The sequence below is a fragment of the Sylvia atricapilla genome, chromosome 11 (genome assembly GCF_009819655.1).
Source record: "Sylvia atricapilla isolate bSylAtr1 chromosome 11, bSylAtr1.pri, whole genome shotgun sequence".
In the NCBI taxonomy this organism is placed as follows: domain Eukaryota; kingdom Metazoa; phylum Chordata; class Aves; order Passeriformes; family Sylviidae; genus Sylvia; species Sylvia atricapilla.
In genome coordinates this window covers 3,693,726-3,708,329 of record NC_089150.1, presented here as the reverse complement: position 1 = coordinate 3,708,329, position 14,604 = coordinate 3,693,726, and the positions used below count along the sequence as shown (strand labels likewise).

Below are 14,604 nucleotides of genomic sequence, written 5' to 3'. Positions count from 1 at the left end.
ATCACCTTATGACCAATAAAAGAAGTAGTAAGAAAACTACCAGGTGTTACACACGAGATCTGTGAAAACTGTATAAAATGAGTTATGTGAATAAAGAACTGGCTTTTCCTGCATGAAGGAAATGGAGTCCCATATGATTTATTACAACATATCTCCACACTAAACACCAAACTAAAGACTGTTTTCAAAAGGTCTTCAACTCCCCAGGAGAATCTGATTTTTCTGGCTAGCAGGAAGCTTCATTGTGCCTCTTACTGTGCTCCCTTTATCTGAATGAAATGTATTTAAAGCCCACACAGGTGGGTGCTAAGTGAAAATCCCACAGTTTGGCCCTTGAAATATAGTCTGATTCATCTGGGATGTGTGACTATATTTGTTTTCAAAAATCCCTATTTTAGCAAAATCTCATGGATTCCATGGGGTGAATTGGAGAGCAGTCCTTTGAAACTCTGCCAGCGCCTTCAGGCCAGGATTAAGGCATGCATCTTTAATAGCAAAATTAATTAACTGTTAGAACAATTTACATATGGATGGAATGTTGTTTTTTTTTTTGTTTTTTAAAGTATGATTGTCTTCTTCCAGTCTAGCCATGATGGGCTTGGAAATAAGGTTTCTGGATGCAGTTGTGTGATCTGCATTGTGTTAGGAAGTTGGCTGGGTAGTTGTAACTCTGTTCTGGCTTTGTGATCTCTGGGCTGGGGGAAGACCTGTCATTTGCACAGAGCAAGGTGGTGTCTGCTTTGGGGTGCTGTGAAATTGGCTTAAACCGTGTCTGTAGTGCAGTGGTTTTTGCAAACTCAGAAATGTAGGAATAACAGAAATTAGCCTTTTTCTTTATGCTGTAATTGTAACATTATTGATCTGTACTGTGGACAGAAATTACCATGCTATTTGCTTGTTCTGTAAATATCTCACCAGAAAAAACCTCCTGATCTCTTACAAAACGATGAAGAAAAATGTACCAGCCCTGATGTCTGTTGATGAGGGATTCTCTTCACGTCTCCTCGGTGATTTTTATGTGCCTATCCCTGAATTTTCAGGAAGCCTGGAGAGCAGAAGCATCCCAAGGAGCCCTCATCCTTGCAGTGCATGCATCTGGCAGTGGTGGCATGTGGGGACCGGCTGGAGGAGACACTGATCATGCTGAAATCAGCAGTTCTCTTCAGCAACAGGAGGCTCTGCTTCCACATCTTTGCCGAGGATTCCCTTAAGCCTGAATTTGAGAAGAAGGTGAGTTCCTTTGTTGTTGGGTAAATAAATAGATGAGTTAGTTACAATAGAAGTTGTAAATCTCTGAGAAAAATTATGGTGACATCAACAAGTAGCAGCTGAGCACGTTTACTGTACAGTTATAAATTCCTTATGCATGCATTTTTTTTACAAAAGCTCTGTAACTTGTAGTGTCTGATTTCCTCCCACCATGTCTTTCAGTTAAAGGAGTGGCCTTCCTCATATACAAAGAAGTTTGAGTCCAACTTTTACCCAATAACCTTCTCAGTAGGAAATGCTCAGGAATGGAAAAAGTTATTCAAACCATGTGCTGCCCAGCGTCTGTTTCTTCCGGTAAGGCACCTGGATTTCTCAGTAGGTTGCTTCAGGAAAAGGTTAATTCCACAGAAAGGAAGCTTTGCTGCTTTAATATTAAAACCATTTTCAGGCTGAAACATCTGCTTAAAGATAATTTTAGTCTGTGCTTTAAGACACTGAAAAAACAACACAGAAATCCAGCCTGGCTTTTTCCTGGCTAACAAAGGATGTGTGTTTCTGATTTGTCTCTGGTTCCATGAGTCTCTCAGACTCTCCAGACTCTAGAGAGAGTGTGAGAGCTCTCTTAGGGCAGATCTTTTGGAGTAGGTGCTGTGTGCCTTTTGTAAATAACATTCTTGACCACATGCCCTCTGTAGCCATCTTCCTTTCCGTATGTTAGCCCTTAAATTGATGCTCTCAACATTCCCTTTTCCTTGAGTTTTACTTTTTTTTCCCCAAGACTGTCAGAATTGCCCTTAAGGTAATAACTCCAGTTTTTGAAGTTGGATTTCATGCAAGAGCTTGGTGTATCCTGGACTCTTCAAGTTCACTGAAAAGTTGTGTTACACTCAGTGTCGTAATCTTGGAGAGAAGGGAGGTGTTGATACCAATTTTGCATATCAGAAGTTGAAAGAACGTTCGCATAAAGCAATTTCTGTGGAGCTGAGAACATCTATCAAAAAATATCTTGTGGGTTGCTGTTGATTGGGGTGACTCCAGTGAAGTGACAAGCTGTTCACATGATCCAGATTTCTTCATCGCTGTCTTAGGAGTGGTGGGGAGGGGAAAAGAAATCTTTCCCCTCTCAGATGGAAGCAATCAGGAGACAGCTGCATGTCCAGATACATAGCCTGTGAATACATATGTGAGAAAATATGTGCTGTCAGCAGTTCTGCTGGTCTGCCATTTAGGGCTGGACAAGCAACAGCACAAAGGCCAGATGGGCTGGAAGTAACTCCAACTGCAGCAGGGATCCTCTCTCTCCTGACTAAATATTTGCATCACCTGGAAAATAATCCTAAGCGTTAGCTCGTTCCATACAGGGTGTCAGGATGTCCTGGGTAAACAGAAATCTTTGTTCTTCTGTGACACTTTCTGTCATTTTGGGAGATTAATTATAGAAATGACTAAACTTTTATTTCTCTTGACTGTTCTGATGACAGAAAGGGGTTATGTGTTCATGCTGTTTGCTTCAGGCTGGGCAGTGCTTTTACTGATTCCTTCTTGTCCCTCTCACGTTGCTGAACTTCTCCAGTAACTTCTTTTAAGGAATATTAACCTGCTGCATGTTGTGTCAGCAGAGTGAGGGGGCAGTTGGGCTGTAGATGCTGTTTCTGCAGGGGCAGTTGCAGAGTGCTGTGTGTGGTCAGGCTGAGGTTTCTGGCTCTGTGTAGGACGGGCTGTCCAAGAGGACTTGCAGCTGACACAGAGTTGATGTGGGTATAATAAACAAGCTGTAATCGTGGCTGAGGTGCCAAATGTCCTGTGGGACCCCCGAGCTTTTGTGCTCGAGTTCACAGGCTGCCACAACCTTGGGCTGTTTCTGGGTAATTCCAGCCATTATTTTGGTCTTTTGGTGTTTGATAACTGGGTTCTGATATCCCAGTTGAACTGTCTGCACGCAGTGGGAGCAGAGGGTTCCAAGTATTACTATTTAGAAAAATAGTTTGGCTTTTATTTTTAATAAATACCAGCAGAATATCAGGGAGTTTTTTAAAATCCTTCCTCATACTGAGCTGCATTTTTCCCTGCAGGAGCATGAAATGTGCCTGGCTTTAGGGAGGACCCCAGGAGAGCAGCAGTTATCATCTGTTTAGCTCTCAGTTGTGCAAATTGTCTTGCTCCTGATAATGCTAAGCCCAAGTGGAATGCGAGTCTTTGATTCACAAGTGCCTCTCCTGCCAAAGAAATCTCCTCTGCAGCACCAGCAGGCGTGTGAAAGTGGACAGGAGGGTCTGAGGAATGTGTTCAGGGAAAACTGGGTGAGAACCTTTCAGTGCTTTTACCCAGAGATGGGAGCAGAGCTGTGGGATGTGACCCTGCAATTCAGAGTACTGAACTGTTCTGTCCTGAGTTAAGGTGCACATTCCCAACTCGTTGGCTCTACACAGGATGCTGAAATATTAAGGAAGGCTCTACAGCATCCTGTGCTTTTCAGAGGCATTCTGAGACATCTGATCACATTTGGCACTTCGGTGCAGGCAGGGGTTGTAGATGGAACCTCAGTGTAATCTCACAAGTCAGTCTCTTGCTGCAACAAAACCATCCAGGGCATTTGCAGAGACACAGGGAGGAAGATGCAGATCTTTTTGTAAGCACAGAATGAAACTATAAGGTGAAATTAGGAGGGCAGTGCTCTCAGCAGTCACTGGGGACTAGTTTAAGACAGTGTTTAGGGTGTTAAGACAGCAGGTGAGGAACATCCTCTGGTCCCAGGGATGTTGGTCCCTCAGGGCTGGCTGCAGCTGTCTCTGTGCTGCTCTTCTGCAGCTACGAAAACAATCAGCTGAAGTATCCTGAAATGCTTAAGGGATTTTTGGATGATTTTTGGATGAACATTTAGAGCCCTTCTCAAAACACTTAATCTACTTAAGAGCTTTTAAGACAGATTAGCAATATCCCTGTGTTACAGCTCTCCTCTTGAGGGATGCTCAAGTATCCAGCCCAGTGGGAATAGATGCCAGGGCCTTATCTAGACAAAAGTCTCTGCTGTAACTTGAGTTAATCTCTTACTACAATGAGGTTTAGTAACTCAACTTTGTGGCACTGTTACTCGAGCATCAAGCTTAGTGATTTGTCCCTAATTTTGGATAAAGCTGTGCTAAGCTGCCGCATGAGCCCTCACAAACCCTTAGGTAGCCCAGCCTCACAGCCCAGTGTGTGTTTACTCAGGAGTGTGTTATTCCTTGCCAACCTTGCTAACACAGGGAGAATCTATGGAGACAGAAGTTGTGAAATCAAATTACAGATAATTGAGTATTTAAGTGAAGTGCCAGGCTAAATATAGCCAGTTCTGTGCAGAGCTTTTTGACAGATTTACCGAGAATACTCTATATAGCTGCAAAAAAAAAGGAAAAAAAAATCACACTTTTAAGCTGTAAGTGCCTGCAGAGCAAGGGGAAGACAAGCAGAGCAAACCATGGCTCTGGCTATCCCTTTCCAAAATCCCAGGCTGTCAGGTGTGTCTGCATGGTTTGTGTGAGCTCAGACCTCCAGATGCAGCCTGGCAAAGCTGCTGCTCCAGCTCTCTGCGTGTCACTTTTAACCTGCACTGCAGGTTCCTGCTCTCTGAGGAACTCCTACAGCTGCAGTTGGGGAAATTAAATCCCCCCCCTACCCAAGGCACAGCCAGGAGAGATGTGAGCAATTCAAACTGATATCTGCAGCTTTTAAAGGAGTCTTAACACTCAACATATGAAAGTGGGAAGGGCTTAAAGGAGGTAGCACAGCTCTTTTTTTAGCCAGCTGGGTGTCACTGCAGGGCAGCACCTTGGACACAGGAGAAAGAAGAATCTTTTAACCAGCAGAAGGGAGAGCATGTGAGTCCTGAGAGGAGGAATACAAGGTGGGGTCAGGTGCTGGTAGGCACTCCACAGGGAACTGAAATACCTGCTTGAATCTGTAGGAAGATTATTACAGTCCATAGGCTTCCACAGATTAAATTTATTTCTGTGTTGAAAGCTGCTGAAAGAATGTTTTTCTGCTGGAAGAAGCTGTCACTTATGCTTGGGAAGGGTGAGGAGGGTCCATAGGCCTCTGTTAAACTTCCCCCTGAAGTGGGGTAAGCTTTCTGTGCTGGAAAAATGCCTCAAAATTCTTTAAAATCTGCCTTAAAAACCTTACATCATCTTCAGTGTGCTGTGGATCCACAGGCAAAGTCTAACAGCTTCTGCTCTGCTTGTATTCCAGTGTTACCTCCTGTCTCAGACTAAATTTGGGGATGATTTTTTCTCTTTTTAATGTTTTTTGATTTTGTGTGACTTCATATAGCAGGTACCCATGAATTAGGGCTGCTAGGTGCTAATACACAATGCCCAGGATATCCTTAAACTGAAAACTTCTCTTCCTTTCAGATTGTCTTCCTCCTTTTGATTTACTCTTACAGTAGCTGTCTTTTTTATTGGTTTGTTTTTTTAGTGCTGGACTTGAGGATACTTAACATTTGCAAATATTTACTCTGAGCTCTTAGTGTATTATTGAACTATTTTTGTCACTTACTTACTGATACCTCCACAGGCAGGTTTGTGGCAATTTTGTGGGAAAATGCTGTATTGCTATAATCTTCTATCCAGCAGAGAGATCTGGATTGTGTTGAATGTGTTTACTTAGAGTTTGTTGTACGCATAAGTTTTGTTTAAAATGCAGAGACAGTTCCTTCTCCTGCTTGCCCTGTTCTGTAGGAAGAACATGTAGTTATCCTGTCAGAAATACAGGTCAGGGATTTGTTAAACTTGACTAAATGTCAGTCTGAATCCCAAAGTGTTCAGTCAGGTGAAAAATCTCATTTAAGTCTTTACTCACGGATTTGGCATCTTAGTGGATTCCTGTTGAGCATGCTTAGAGGTGATATTTTTCACCCACTTGTTGAAAATCCTGATGTTGTTCACTCTATTTCACAGGTAATCCTCAGTCACAACACATTAGAATTTATGTAAAGCCCAATTTCTTTGGTAGAATTTCTTGCAACCTGCATAAATAGGAGAGTTTGTCATTAATTTCATTGCAGTTGGATGAGAGCGTGGTTGTTGTGTTCCACATGGTGAAAATCCAAAGGCTTTTAGGTTTGCTTTTCAAAGAAAGAGAAAGAGGTAAATAGGGTTTTTTGCTAGACCAAAGTAAGAAAATTTCAGTCCTTCAGGAAATTTTGGTCAGTTTTAGCAAATAATGAAGAAGATCAACAAAAATGCAGTTGGAAGTGTTGGTCAGCTGTGGATAATGATCTTTATTACTTTACAAAGACTTGAAGCAGCAGGTCATTTGTCCCACCATGGATGTTAATGAAGGAATGTGTAAAGATTTGGGCAGCCACAAGGCGGAACATGGTCAGCAGGAACTTCTGAAATGTCCTGCCTCTAATCTGCAGTTTATACCCTCCTGGCCTGACCAAGTGTACTGTGGTTATTCCTCACACAGAATCTGGTAACAGAGCTCAGAATACAACCTGGTGTGTTTTACTGTGACACTTCTGCTGAACAACCAAATTTTGTTCTTCAGGGGGGTGCACTTATATTGGTAATCAATGGGGTTGTGTTAATTAATGTGAAACAGTTGTATATATTAATTATATATGAAGGTAAGTCTAAATATTCTGGTCTCTTGGGTTACCCTTTCTGCCAAGGAGAACACTGTATGCTTCACCACTTAGAGATCTTGAAAATATATAAATATATATATATAGCTTTGTAAATATATATTATTTACATGTAATTTCTGAACAGGTACTAAGTAGTCCTTGCTCCTTTTTGGGAGCTCAGTGAATTGCTGCTTCATAAGAAGGTTAATCCAACCTCAGTGCTCTGGTAACTGTTTTATTGTGCAGTTAAAAAAAAACCAAACCCACAGCAAACAACAAGCCAATAATCCGATAACCGTTGTTCCTCCGTGTAATTACATTTAGCTGATAAATCAATAACCTCCAAATTATCAGTTTAAAGCCAAAGTGCCTTTTGGCAATAATCTTCGTGTCTGTTGTCTCTCTGGCTTGCTCCCCGTGCCGCCGCTCAAACCCCCGAAGGTGATTTTGAAGGACGTGGACTCCCTGCTTTACGTGGACACCGACGTGCTCTTCCTGAGGCCCATCGATGACATCTGGCAGCTGCTCAGGGAGTTCAACTCCACGCAGCTGGCTGCCATGGCCCCCGAGCACGAGGTGCCCAAGATCGGCTGGTACAGCCGCTTCGCCCGGCACCCCTACTACGGCACCACCGGCCTCAACTCCGGCGTCATGCTGATGAATCTGACACGCATCCGCAGCACACACTTCAAGGTGAGAGCTGCAGGGATGCCCCCCACTGCAGGGATGCACCTCGCTGCAGGGATGCACCTCGCTGCAGTGATGCACTCTGCTGCTGTGATGCACCCCTCTGCAGTGATGCCCCCCGCTGCAGTGAAGCCCTCCACTGCAGTGATGCGCCCCGCTGCAGTGATGCCCCCCGCTGCAGTGATGCCCCCCGCTGCAGTGATGCCCCTCGCTGCAGTGATGCACCCCGCTGCAGTGATGCCCCTCGCTGCAGTGAAGCCCTCCACTGCAGTGATGCGCCCCGCTGCAGTGATGCCCCCCGCTGCAGTGATGCCCCTCGCTGCAGTGATGCCCCTCGCTGCAGTGATGCACTCTGCTGCAGTGATGCGCCCCGCTGCAGTGATGCACTCTGCTGCTGTGATGCACCCCTCTGCAGTGATGCCCCCCGCTGCAGTGAAGCCCTCCACTGCAGTGATGCGCCCCGCTGCAGTGATGCCCCCCGCTGCAGTGATGCCCCTCGCTGCAGTGATGCACCCCGCTGCAGTGATGCCCCTCGCTGCAGTGAAGCCCTCCACTGCAGTGATGCGCCCCGCTGCAGTGATGCCCCCCGCTGCAGTGATGCCCCTCGCTGCAGTGATGCCCCTCGCTGCAGTGATGCCCCTCGCTGCAGTGATGCCCCTCGCTGCAGTGATGCACTCCGCTGCAGTGATGCCCCCCGCTGCAGTGATGCCCCCCGCTGCAGTGATGCCCCTCGCTGCAGTGATGCCCCTCGCTGCAGTGATGCACTCTGCTGCAGTGATGCCCCCCGCTGCAGTGATGCCCCTCGCTGCAGTGATGCCCCTCGCTGCAGTGATGCACTCTGCTGCAGTGATGCGCCTCGCTGCAGTGATGCACTCTGCTGCAGTGATGCCCCCCGCTGCAGGGATGTGCCCTCTGCACCCAGCAGATGTTCCCACGTATAGGGAAGGTTTAAGGCTCACCTCTTGAACCCAGGAGGTTCAATACCCTTCTGAGAAGGGTTGGCTCAGGGCTGAGAAAGAAGCACCTCTTGGGTCTTGTCACTGTTCTTCAAACCCTGTGTCTCTCTCTGATGGCTGCAAGCCAAGTTATCCCTCCTAAAGAACTGAGTATTTAAGAAAGAGCACTAAAGGAAGTAAAGGCTTTTGGAGGTGTGGTAGCAAGGTTTCTCAGACTCCTGTGCGCCTCTTATTATTTGTTTTCTGCAATGTTTTGTTATTTTGTTATTTTTCCTTATTAAACCTTTTGATTTACAAAACACCTTGGAGAAGGAGTCTCGCTAATTATTGTAGCCATTTTTCTACAGGCTGGCCCTCAGAGTGTGGGGCAAACCCACAGAGAACAAATGCAGCTGTTGCAGAAACTCAGGGTTGATATATTCTTTCACATCCTGGAAAGCTCAGTGTAAAATTGCATAAAGTTCGTCGTAGAGCAATACAGAATATTATAATTGGATACTAAAAGCTGTTGTGAACATGGTTATTAAAATAAATGAAGCTTCCTCAGGGCTGGAGCAGTGAGAACTTGCAGGTGAAGCAGTCTGGTAGCAGTGTTAAAAATGGCTTCCCCAACTTCTTACATTTCCCTGAAAAGATACATGAAAGAACAGACTCAAGGATCTTCAGTGCAGTCGCTGTGTTGTTTTTAAAATTGGAAAGCTTGATGTGAATACGCAGAGAAATTGGTGATTTTTGCATCTGTTGTGAATAGACTTTTGCATCCTGCTGCAGATAAGTGACTCTGTGAACTGGTGTAAGTGAGAAGGGAACATTTTCATGACAGATGTGTGTCTTTGAGCACATTTTCTGTAATCACTAAAACTTTGCTTACCCCAAGTGGTTCCTCAGGCAATGCCAGGGGTTTCCCTGCGTTGTTAAGGGACAGCTTGAGAAAAAAAAACCACCCCAAATATTCCTCTTGCTCTCATATCTTTGTTTTCACCTTGTCCCTGCATTTTTTCCACTTTTTCCCTTGAAAAAGTGAATAAGGAAATAGTGAATAGCAGGAGCTGACATCAGAGCTGGGCCCAGGAGACTTTGTTTTCCTGTTTAGATAAACACAGTGAGTTCTGCTGTTACAGCCCTGTCCAGATCCAACATTTCCTGGCAGCTTTTCATTTTTCACCTGGGTGTCCAACATGACTTAGCAGAACTTAGAGATTTGTGTGTGCCCACTCTGAGTCAGAAACCACAGCACTGATCATGATACTAACCCCTGGCTTCTGTTTTCCTGCCCTGCAGAACAGCTTGATACCAGGTGGCTTGACTTGGGAGGAAATGTTATATCCATTGTACCAAAAGTATAAAAATTACATCACGTGGGGAGACCAGGATTTACTAAATATCATTTTTTACTTTAACCCAGGTAAGGAGTGATTCTCAGAGTCATCATTATCTGTGTTGAGAAAATATCTTGAGCTTGATTTTCTTTTTAACTGCTATTTGTTATTTATAATATGCATAAATAGTCTGATGTGGAGTTATTGTTTAACTGCACCCTCAAAGGATTTATAACCTGTGAAAATATTTCTGACGTTGCTGCAGGTAGTGGGGCTTGGACTTTGTTCCGTTGAATATGTAAATCTGTTTTCTGGAGATTTGAGAAAATAATGAGGTATAAAATTAATTAAGTGAAGGGATGAAGTTCATGTCGTGTATGTGCTTCAGGGCGTCACTGGACCAGGGTGTAGCTGCAAAAATGTTTTTGTTTCAGATATTTATCTGAATGTGAAAGTGCCACACTTTGTGCAAAGCTAAGCCTCGGTTTTCTGAAATTCAGCTAACTTGTGATACTTAAGAAAGTAAGTAACAAGCTAATATAGACAGAAAGTGGACACAGCCATTGGAGTATCTCATCTAAAGCAGCTTGCAGCCTCTGAGCTGAGTGACCCGGCCTCAGCAGGCAGCAGATGATGTCATCGATGTCCTGCTGGTGAGAAATGCAGGGACTTAAACACTGGAGAGTAGCACACACTTCCCAGAGAGGCTGAGAACTTTAATTCATGCTTCTAACTGGATGCTGAGTATCCATCCCTACTGCTTCTCCTGGTTTCTTATGACCTCGTCACCTCCAGTGATCTTAAGAATAAAACAAATTTGGAATTATCTTTATTTCTTCTGCTCCCTTTTCATTTTGTGTAAGGAGTCACAGGGTAATTGGATATACCCAAATCCAGGCAAACTGCTGGAGTGAGAAGAAGCAAAGCAAAAAGCAAACATCTGTTTATTGCAGACAGATGTCAAACATCAACGTTGCTGGGACACCGTAGATCACCCCTAGTCCTCTGGAAAAATAGAATGGGAATTAATTTCCAAAAAGAAACTGGTGTTATGGGAGTGTGGTCTCCTGGAGAAAGAAGAAGGTGGAGCCGGATTAGTTGTGAAGTCAGACACAAGCTGTTCACTGAGGTGTGCAGGAAAAAACAAAGGTTGCAAAACTACTTCAATATTGTGATGAGTGTTCCCTACAACAGCCACATGTGGGGACTCCTCTGCACCACAGTCTGTCCTTTCCTTGGTACTAGTAAGGAATTTTTTATGAATTGCATACTATCAGACTGCTCAAGAAAAGAAAACAAAGAACTGGGTACAGTTAACACAGAAAACTGGGCTTTCTGGGGGTTGAAGCTCTGGGTTGTGGAGAGTGCCTGGGGAGGGAATTGGCCAAGACTGCTGCAGGTGCCTTTTTATAAATGTGGGCTAAAACCAGAGAACTCTGTTACCCAGGCCTGAGGAGCTGCTCCCTTTGCCCTTCTCCAAAGACTGCTCTCCCTTTCTGGAGCACTCTGCTCGAGAGGCCTTAAAGGAAGAAAAGTTCTGAACGTTTTCCTCCTGCTTTTGCAGAACCCCACGGCACCAGCTGCAGGCTTCCCAGGAACCTTGGAAAGGCCAAGGGAAGAATTCAATCTTCACTGCTTCTGCCATGCCCTGCTGGCACCAGCCCTGATTCATTGTTCCCCAGGGCCGAGGCAGAAAGGTTGCAGGGACTGGAGTGATTTACGACAAACAGATTGCAAGCACTGTGTGCACAGAGTTTAAAAAAAAAATCACCAGGAGAAAGGGAGTTATGAGCCTTTGTGAGAAATTAGGCTCATCTCTAAATAACCTAGAGCTGTGAAATGAATGGATGTTGGCTCTTTGGAGGGCTGTGAATAAAATACACCACCCCTTATGCTCTGCTGCGTAACAAATTGCCATGGCCTTTGTGACAGCTTCAGCAGCAAACACTGGATATACTTTGCAAGTTTGCCCATGCTGGCTCCGGGAGGAGTCGGGATTTTTCACAACCCTCACTGCTCGATGTGTTTCCCCCGTGGTTCCTGTCACTCCAGGAGCTCCTTGCTGTGGCAGAGGGCGCTGGACAGTGCCACCTGCTGTGTACTCCTCTCTGGTTTGATTCTCCCACTTCAGCTTTCTAAAGGCTTCCCTCGGGTTGTAGATTTTGTTCCCTCGATCGCAGATTTTGTGTTTTCCTGCCTGTTCAGGACCATCAGCTGGGGAGTGTAGTCCCCCACCAGGGAGGGAAGTGTCTCTGTCGCGGATATTCGCAAAAGATATAACCGCATATTCCCTGACCATCACTGCCAGGCTGGTTTAATTCGTTGTAACTCTTGTCTGACGTGTCTCTTCTCCTTCCCCGTGGCCCGGTGCCGTGGGCAGAGTGTCTGTACGTGTTCCCGTGCCAGTGGAACTACCGGCCCGACCACTGCATGTACGGCAGCAACTGCCGCGGGGCGGAGCGGGACGGCGTCTCCATCCTGCACGGCAACCGCGGCGTGTACCACGATGACAAGCAGCCCACCTTCAAGGCCCTCTACGAGGTGATCCGGGATGTAAGTGCTGCCTGCACAGCCGCTCCGTGTGTCCCACGGTGGATTCCTGCTTCACTCCTGCTCTGCCAGCCGCCAGGCTGGGCGGTGGTGTTTGTGTAAAACCCACCAGGCGCAAATGGACGGGGTTGTTTTGGCCTCTCGTGCGTTTGAGGTGGTTTAAATGTTTCACCTTCGTGTTACAGTCATTAGAAAGGCTGATAAATTGCTTTTCTGTAATACTGAAGGTAGAAAAAAGATGCTGGACTGGAGTTTCTTAGGTTGGGGCTGCAGCTCTGGTCCATAAATTCCCAGGGAATTCTTGTCCCCCCTGAGCACCTCAAGCCCCCAGGCACATGGAGGGCAGAAGCTTGTCCACAGACACAGGTGCCTGTGTCCACTTGGGATGTTGTGTGTGTACAGCTCTGCTTGCCAAAATTCCTGTTTCCTTACCTTAATAAAATTCCTGTCAATGCACACTCTCAGGCAGGCAGGGTATGAAGTGATGGGTTGGTGACACTCAGCAGGTGAGGGGCGAGACATTCCCCACCTATGGAATGTTTTCTCTTACAGATTTCACTAGTGAAAACTAAAAATTCTCTTTTTCTTTTCTTTAGTTTCCATTTGAAGACAATCTCTTCCAGTCCTTGTACTACCCTCTGCAGTCGAAATTTCTGGATACAGTGCACACTTTATGTGGGAGAATTCCACAAGTATTTTTGAAGCAAATTGAGAAAACGATGAAGAAGGTGTATGAAAATCGTGTCGTGTATTTGGGGGCCAACCACAGATACTAACTGTAGCTCTCTTCTTACACGGAAGTTTTAAGTCTTGTACTCCGTTTCATGAAGGATATAAAGGAAGAATATGAACTGTTTTACTGAAACTCAGATTTAATATACTTCAATTTTCTAATGACCTTTGAAATGACAAAAAGCAGGAAATCCTAGAAGCCTACTGAGATTGTTGCTGAGAACAGCAGAAGAATCCTTTCTTTGTGGGATACAGTTGTGGCCTGCTTTCCCAGTCCCTTACAGTTTGATAATGTATTCTTGGTAATGTGAATTGCATTAGGCACAGTCCAAGACTATTGTCAGTGAAAGGTACAAACCCAGGTACTGTTGATCCATTTTCCTCTTCAAGTGCTATTCCTTTCACAGTAACAGCAGTGTTCCACTGCCAGACAGTTTTCCATCCCTGCCTTGGGAGATGGCCAGTGCTGCCCCTGACTCCCCTCTCCTAATGGAAATGTATTTCTGCCTGGCACTTCCATTTCTGGGATCACAGAACCACAGAGTTCTAGAATGGTTTGGGTTGGAAGGGACCATCATGGATATCTTGTTTCACACCCTGCCATGGGCAGGGACACCTTCCACTAGACCAGGTTACTCCAGTCCTGTCCAGCCTGGCCTTGAACACTTCCAGGGATGGGGAAGTTGAGGTCTTTATGCTGGGATCATAATGAGTAGCCTCAAAGTGAGAGGATACAACATGGCTTGATGTTTATTTAAAATACTTCATTTAGTTTAAATTTCCAAAGCATGATCATCATCTTGTGATATGCACAAAGAGCTTTTTTTAATTGCAGTAGCTGAAAGGTGCTTGGGAGCATTCCCTGGGGAACTGGAAGTGAGGACACTCCTACAGAGCAGCGATCCAAGAGCAGACTCACTCCTAAAGAGCAGTGATCCAGGAGCAGACTCCCAGAGGGCATTTTCTAGGTGCAAGCCCCAAGGGTGTGTGTAGGAGTACTTCAAGGAAGCAGCAGAGAAAATTATCTTACTTTTCAAGTCTGTTCAGCCGAAAACATCAGCCGTGACTCGGAACTGCTCACTTCTGTATCTAAGGCAGAGTAGGAGTGAGGTGAGCAGGGTGAGATAATGAAGCCTCCCCCTAATGAGAGGAAAACTGGCACAGATGGGACATCCTCTACTTGTATCATACATTTGTTGGAGAGATGTGGCTGGGGACTGTGGGTGAGGGAAAGGATATGTTCCCAAAGTTAAACAAGGATTGCTGAGGAGTTGCAGTTCTGGGCTTTCTCCCCTGTGCAGTCAGGACTAGTGCAGGGTTTCAGAAGAAACAGGCTCCAGGAGTCTCCCTTTTATCTCGCACATTTCTCTCTCCTTGTGTGGCAGTTCCTGAGAGGAGGGAGAACAGGACCTTGGTGCCATCCCAGGCTGCCAGGTAAGAGCCTGTGCAGGGGATGGAGTTCCAAGAAGCTTTTCCCAAACCCTGGAGTGTGAGAGTGTCTGTGACACAGGCTGGCAGAGAGCAGGAGGGTTGCAGGCAG

At 45.5% G+C, this 14,604-nt stretch overlaps 1 protein-coding gene across 2 annotated transcripts; it reads left to right on the top strand.

The window, feature by feature from the left end:
- The first annotated feature begins 1,043 nt into the window (after positions 1–1,043).
- GXYLT2 (glucoside xylosyltransferase 2) lies at positions 1,044–14,604 on the top strand. 2 transcript variants are annotated; one of them, XR_010744494.1, is made up of 7 exons: positions 1,044–1,230; positions 1,432–1,563; positions 7,262–7,513; positions 9,745–9,868; positions 12,163–12,335; positions 12,929–13,431; positions 13,478–14,604. XR_010744494.1 is itself a non-coding variant. In XM_066327173.1 (6 exons), the coding sequence occupies exons 1-6, from the start codon at positions 1,090–1,092 to the stop codon at positions 13,106–13,108; spliced, it is 1,002 nt and encodes a 333-aa protein (XP_066183270.1). In that variant the 5' UTR covers positions 1,044–1,089; the 3' UTR covers positions 13,109–14,604. The 2 variants fall into 2 exon arrangements, 1 of the variants encoding a protein (XP_066183270.1); XM_066327173.1 differs by having other exon boundaries at positions 12,929–14,604.

Bases quoted from the DNA above. Each gene is read 5' to 3' on its own strand.
- GXYLT2 (XM_066327173.1), top strand. From the start codon at position 1,090: ATGCATCTGGCAGTGGTGGCATGTGGGGACCGGCTGGAGGAGACACTG. The intron at 1,564-7,261 runs GTAAGGCACCTG...AAACCCCCGAAG, and splicing joins CCCAGCGTCTGTTTCTTCCG to GTGATTTTGAAGGACGTGGA. The intron at 9,869-12,162 runs GTAAGGAGTGAT...TGCCGTGGGCAG, and splicing joins CATTTTTTACTTTAACCCAG to AGTGTCTGTACGTGTTCCCG.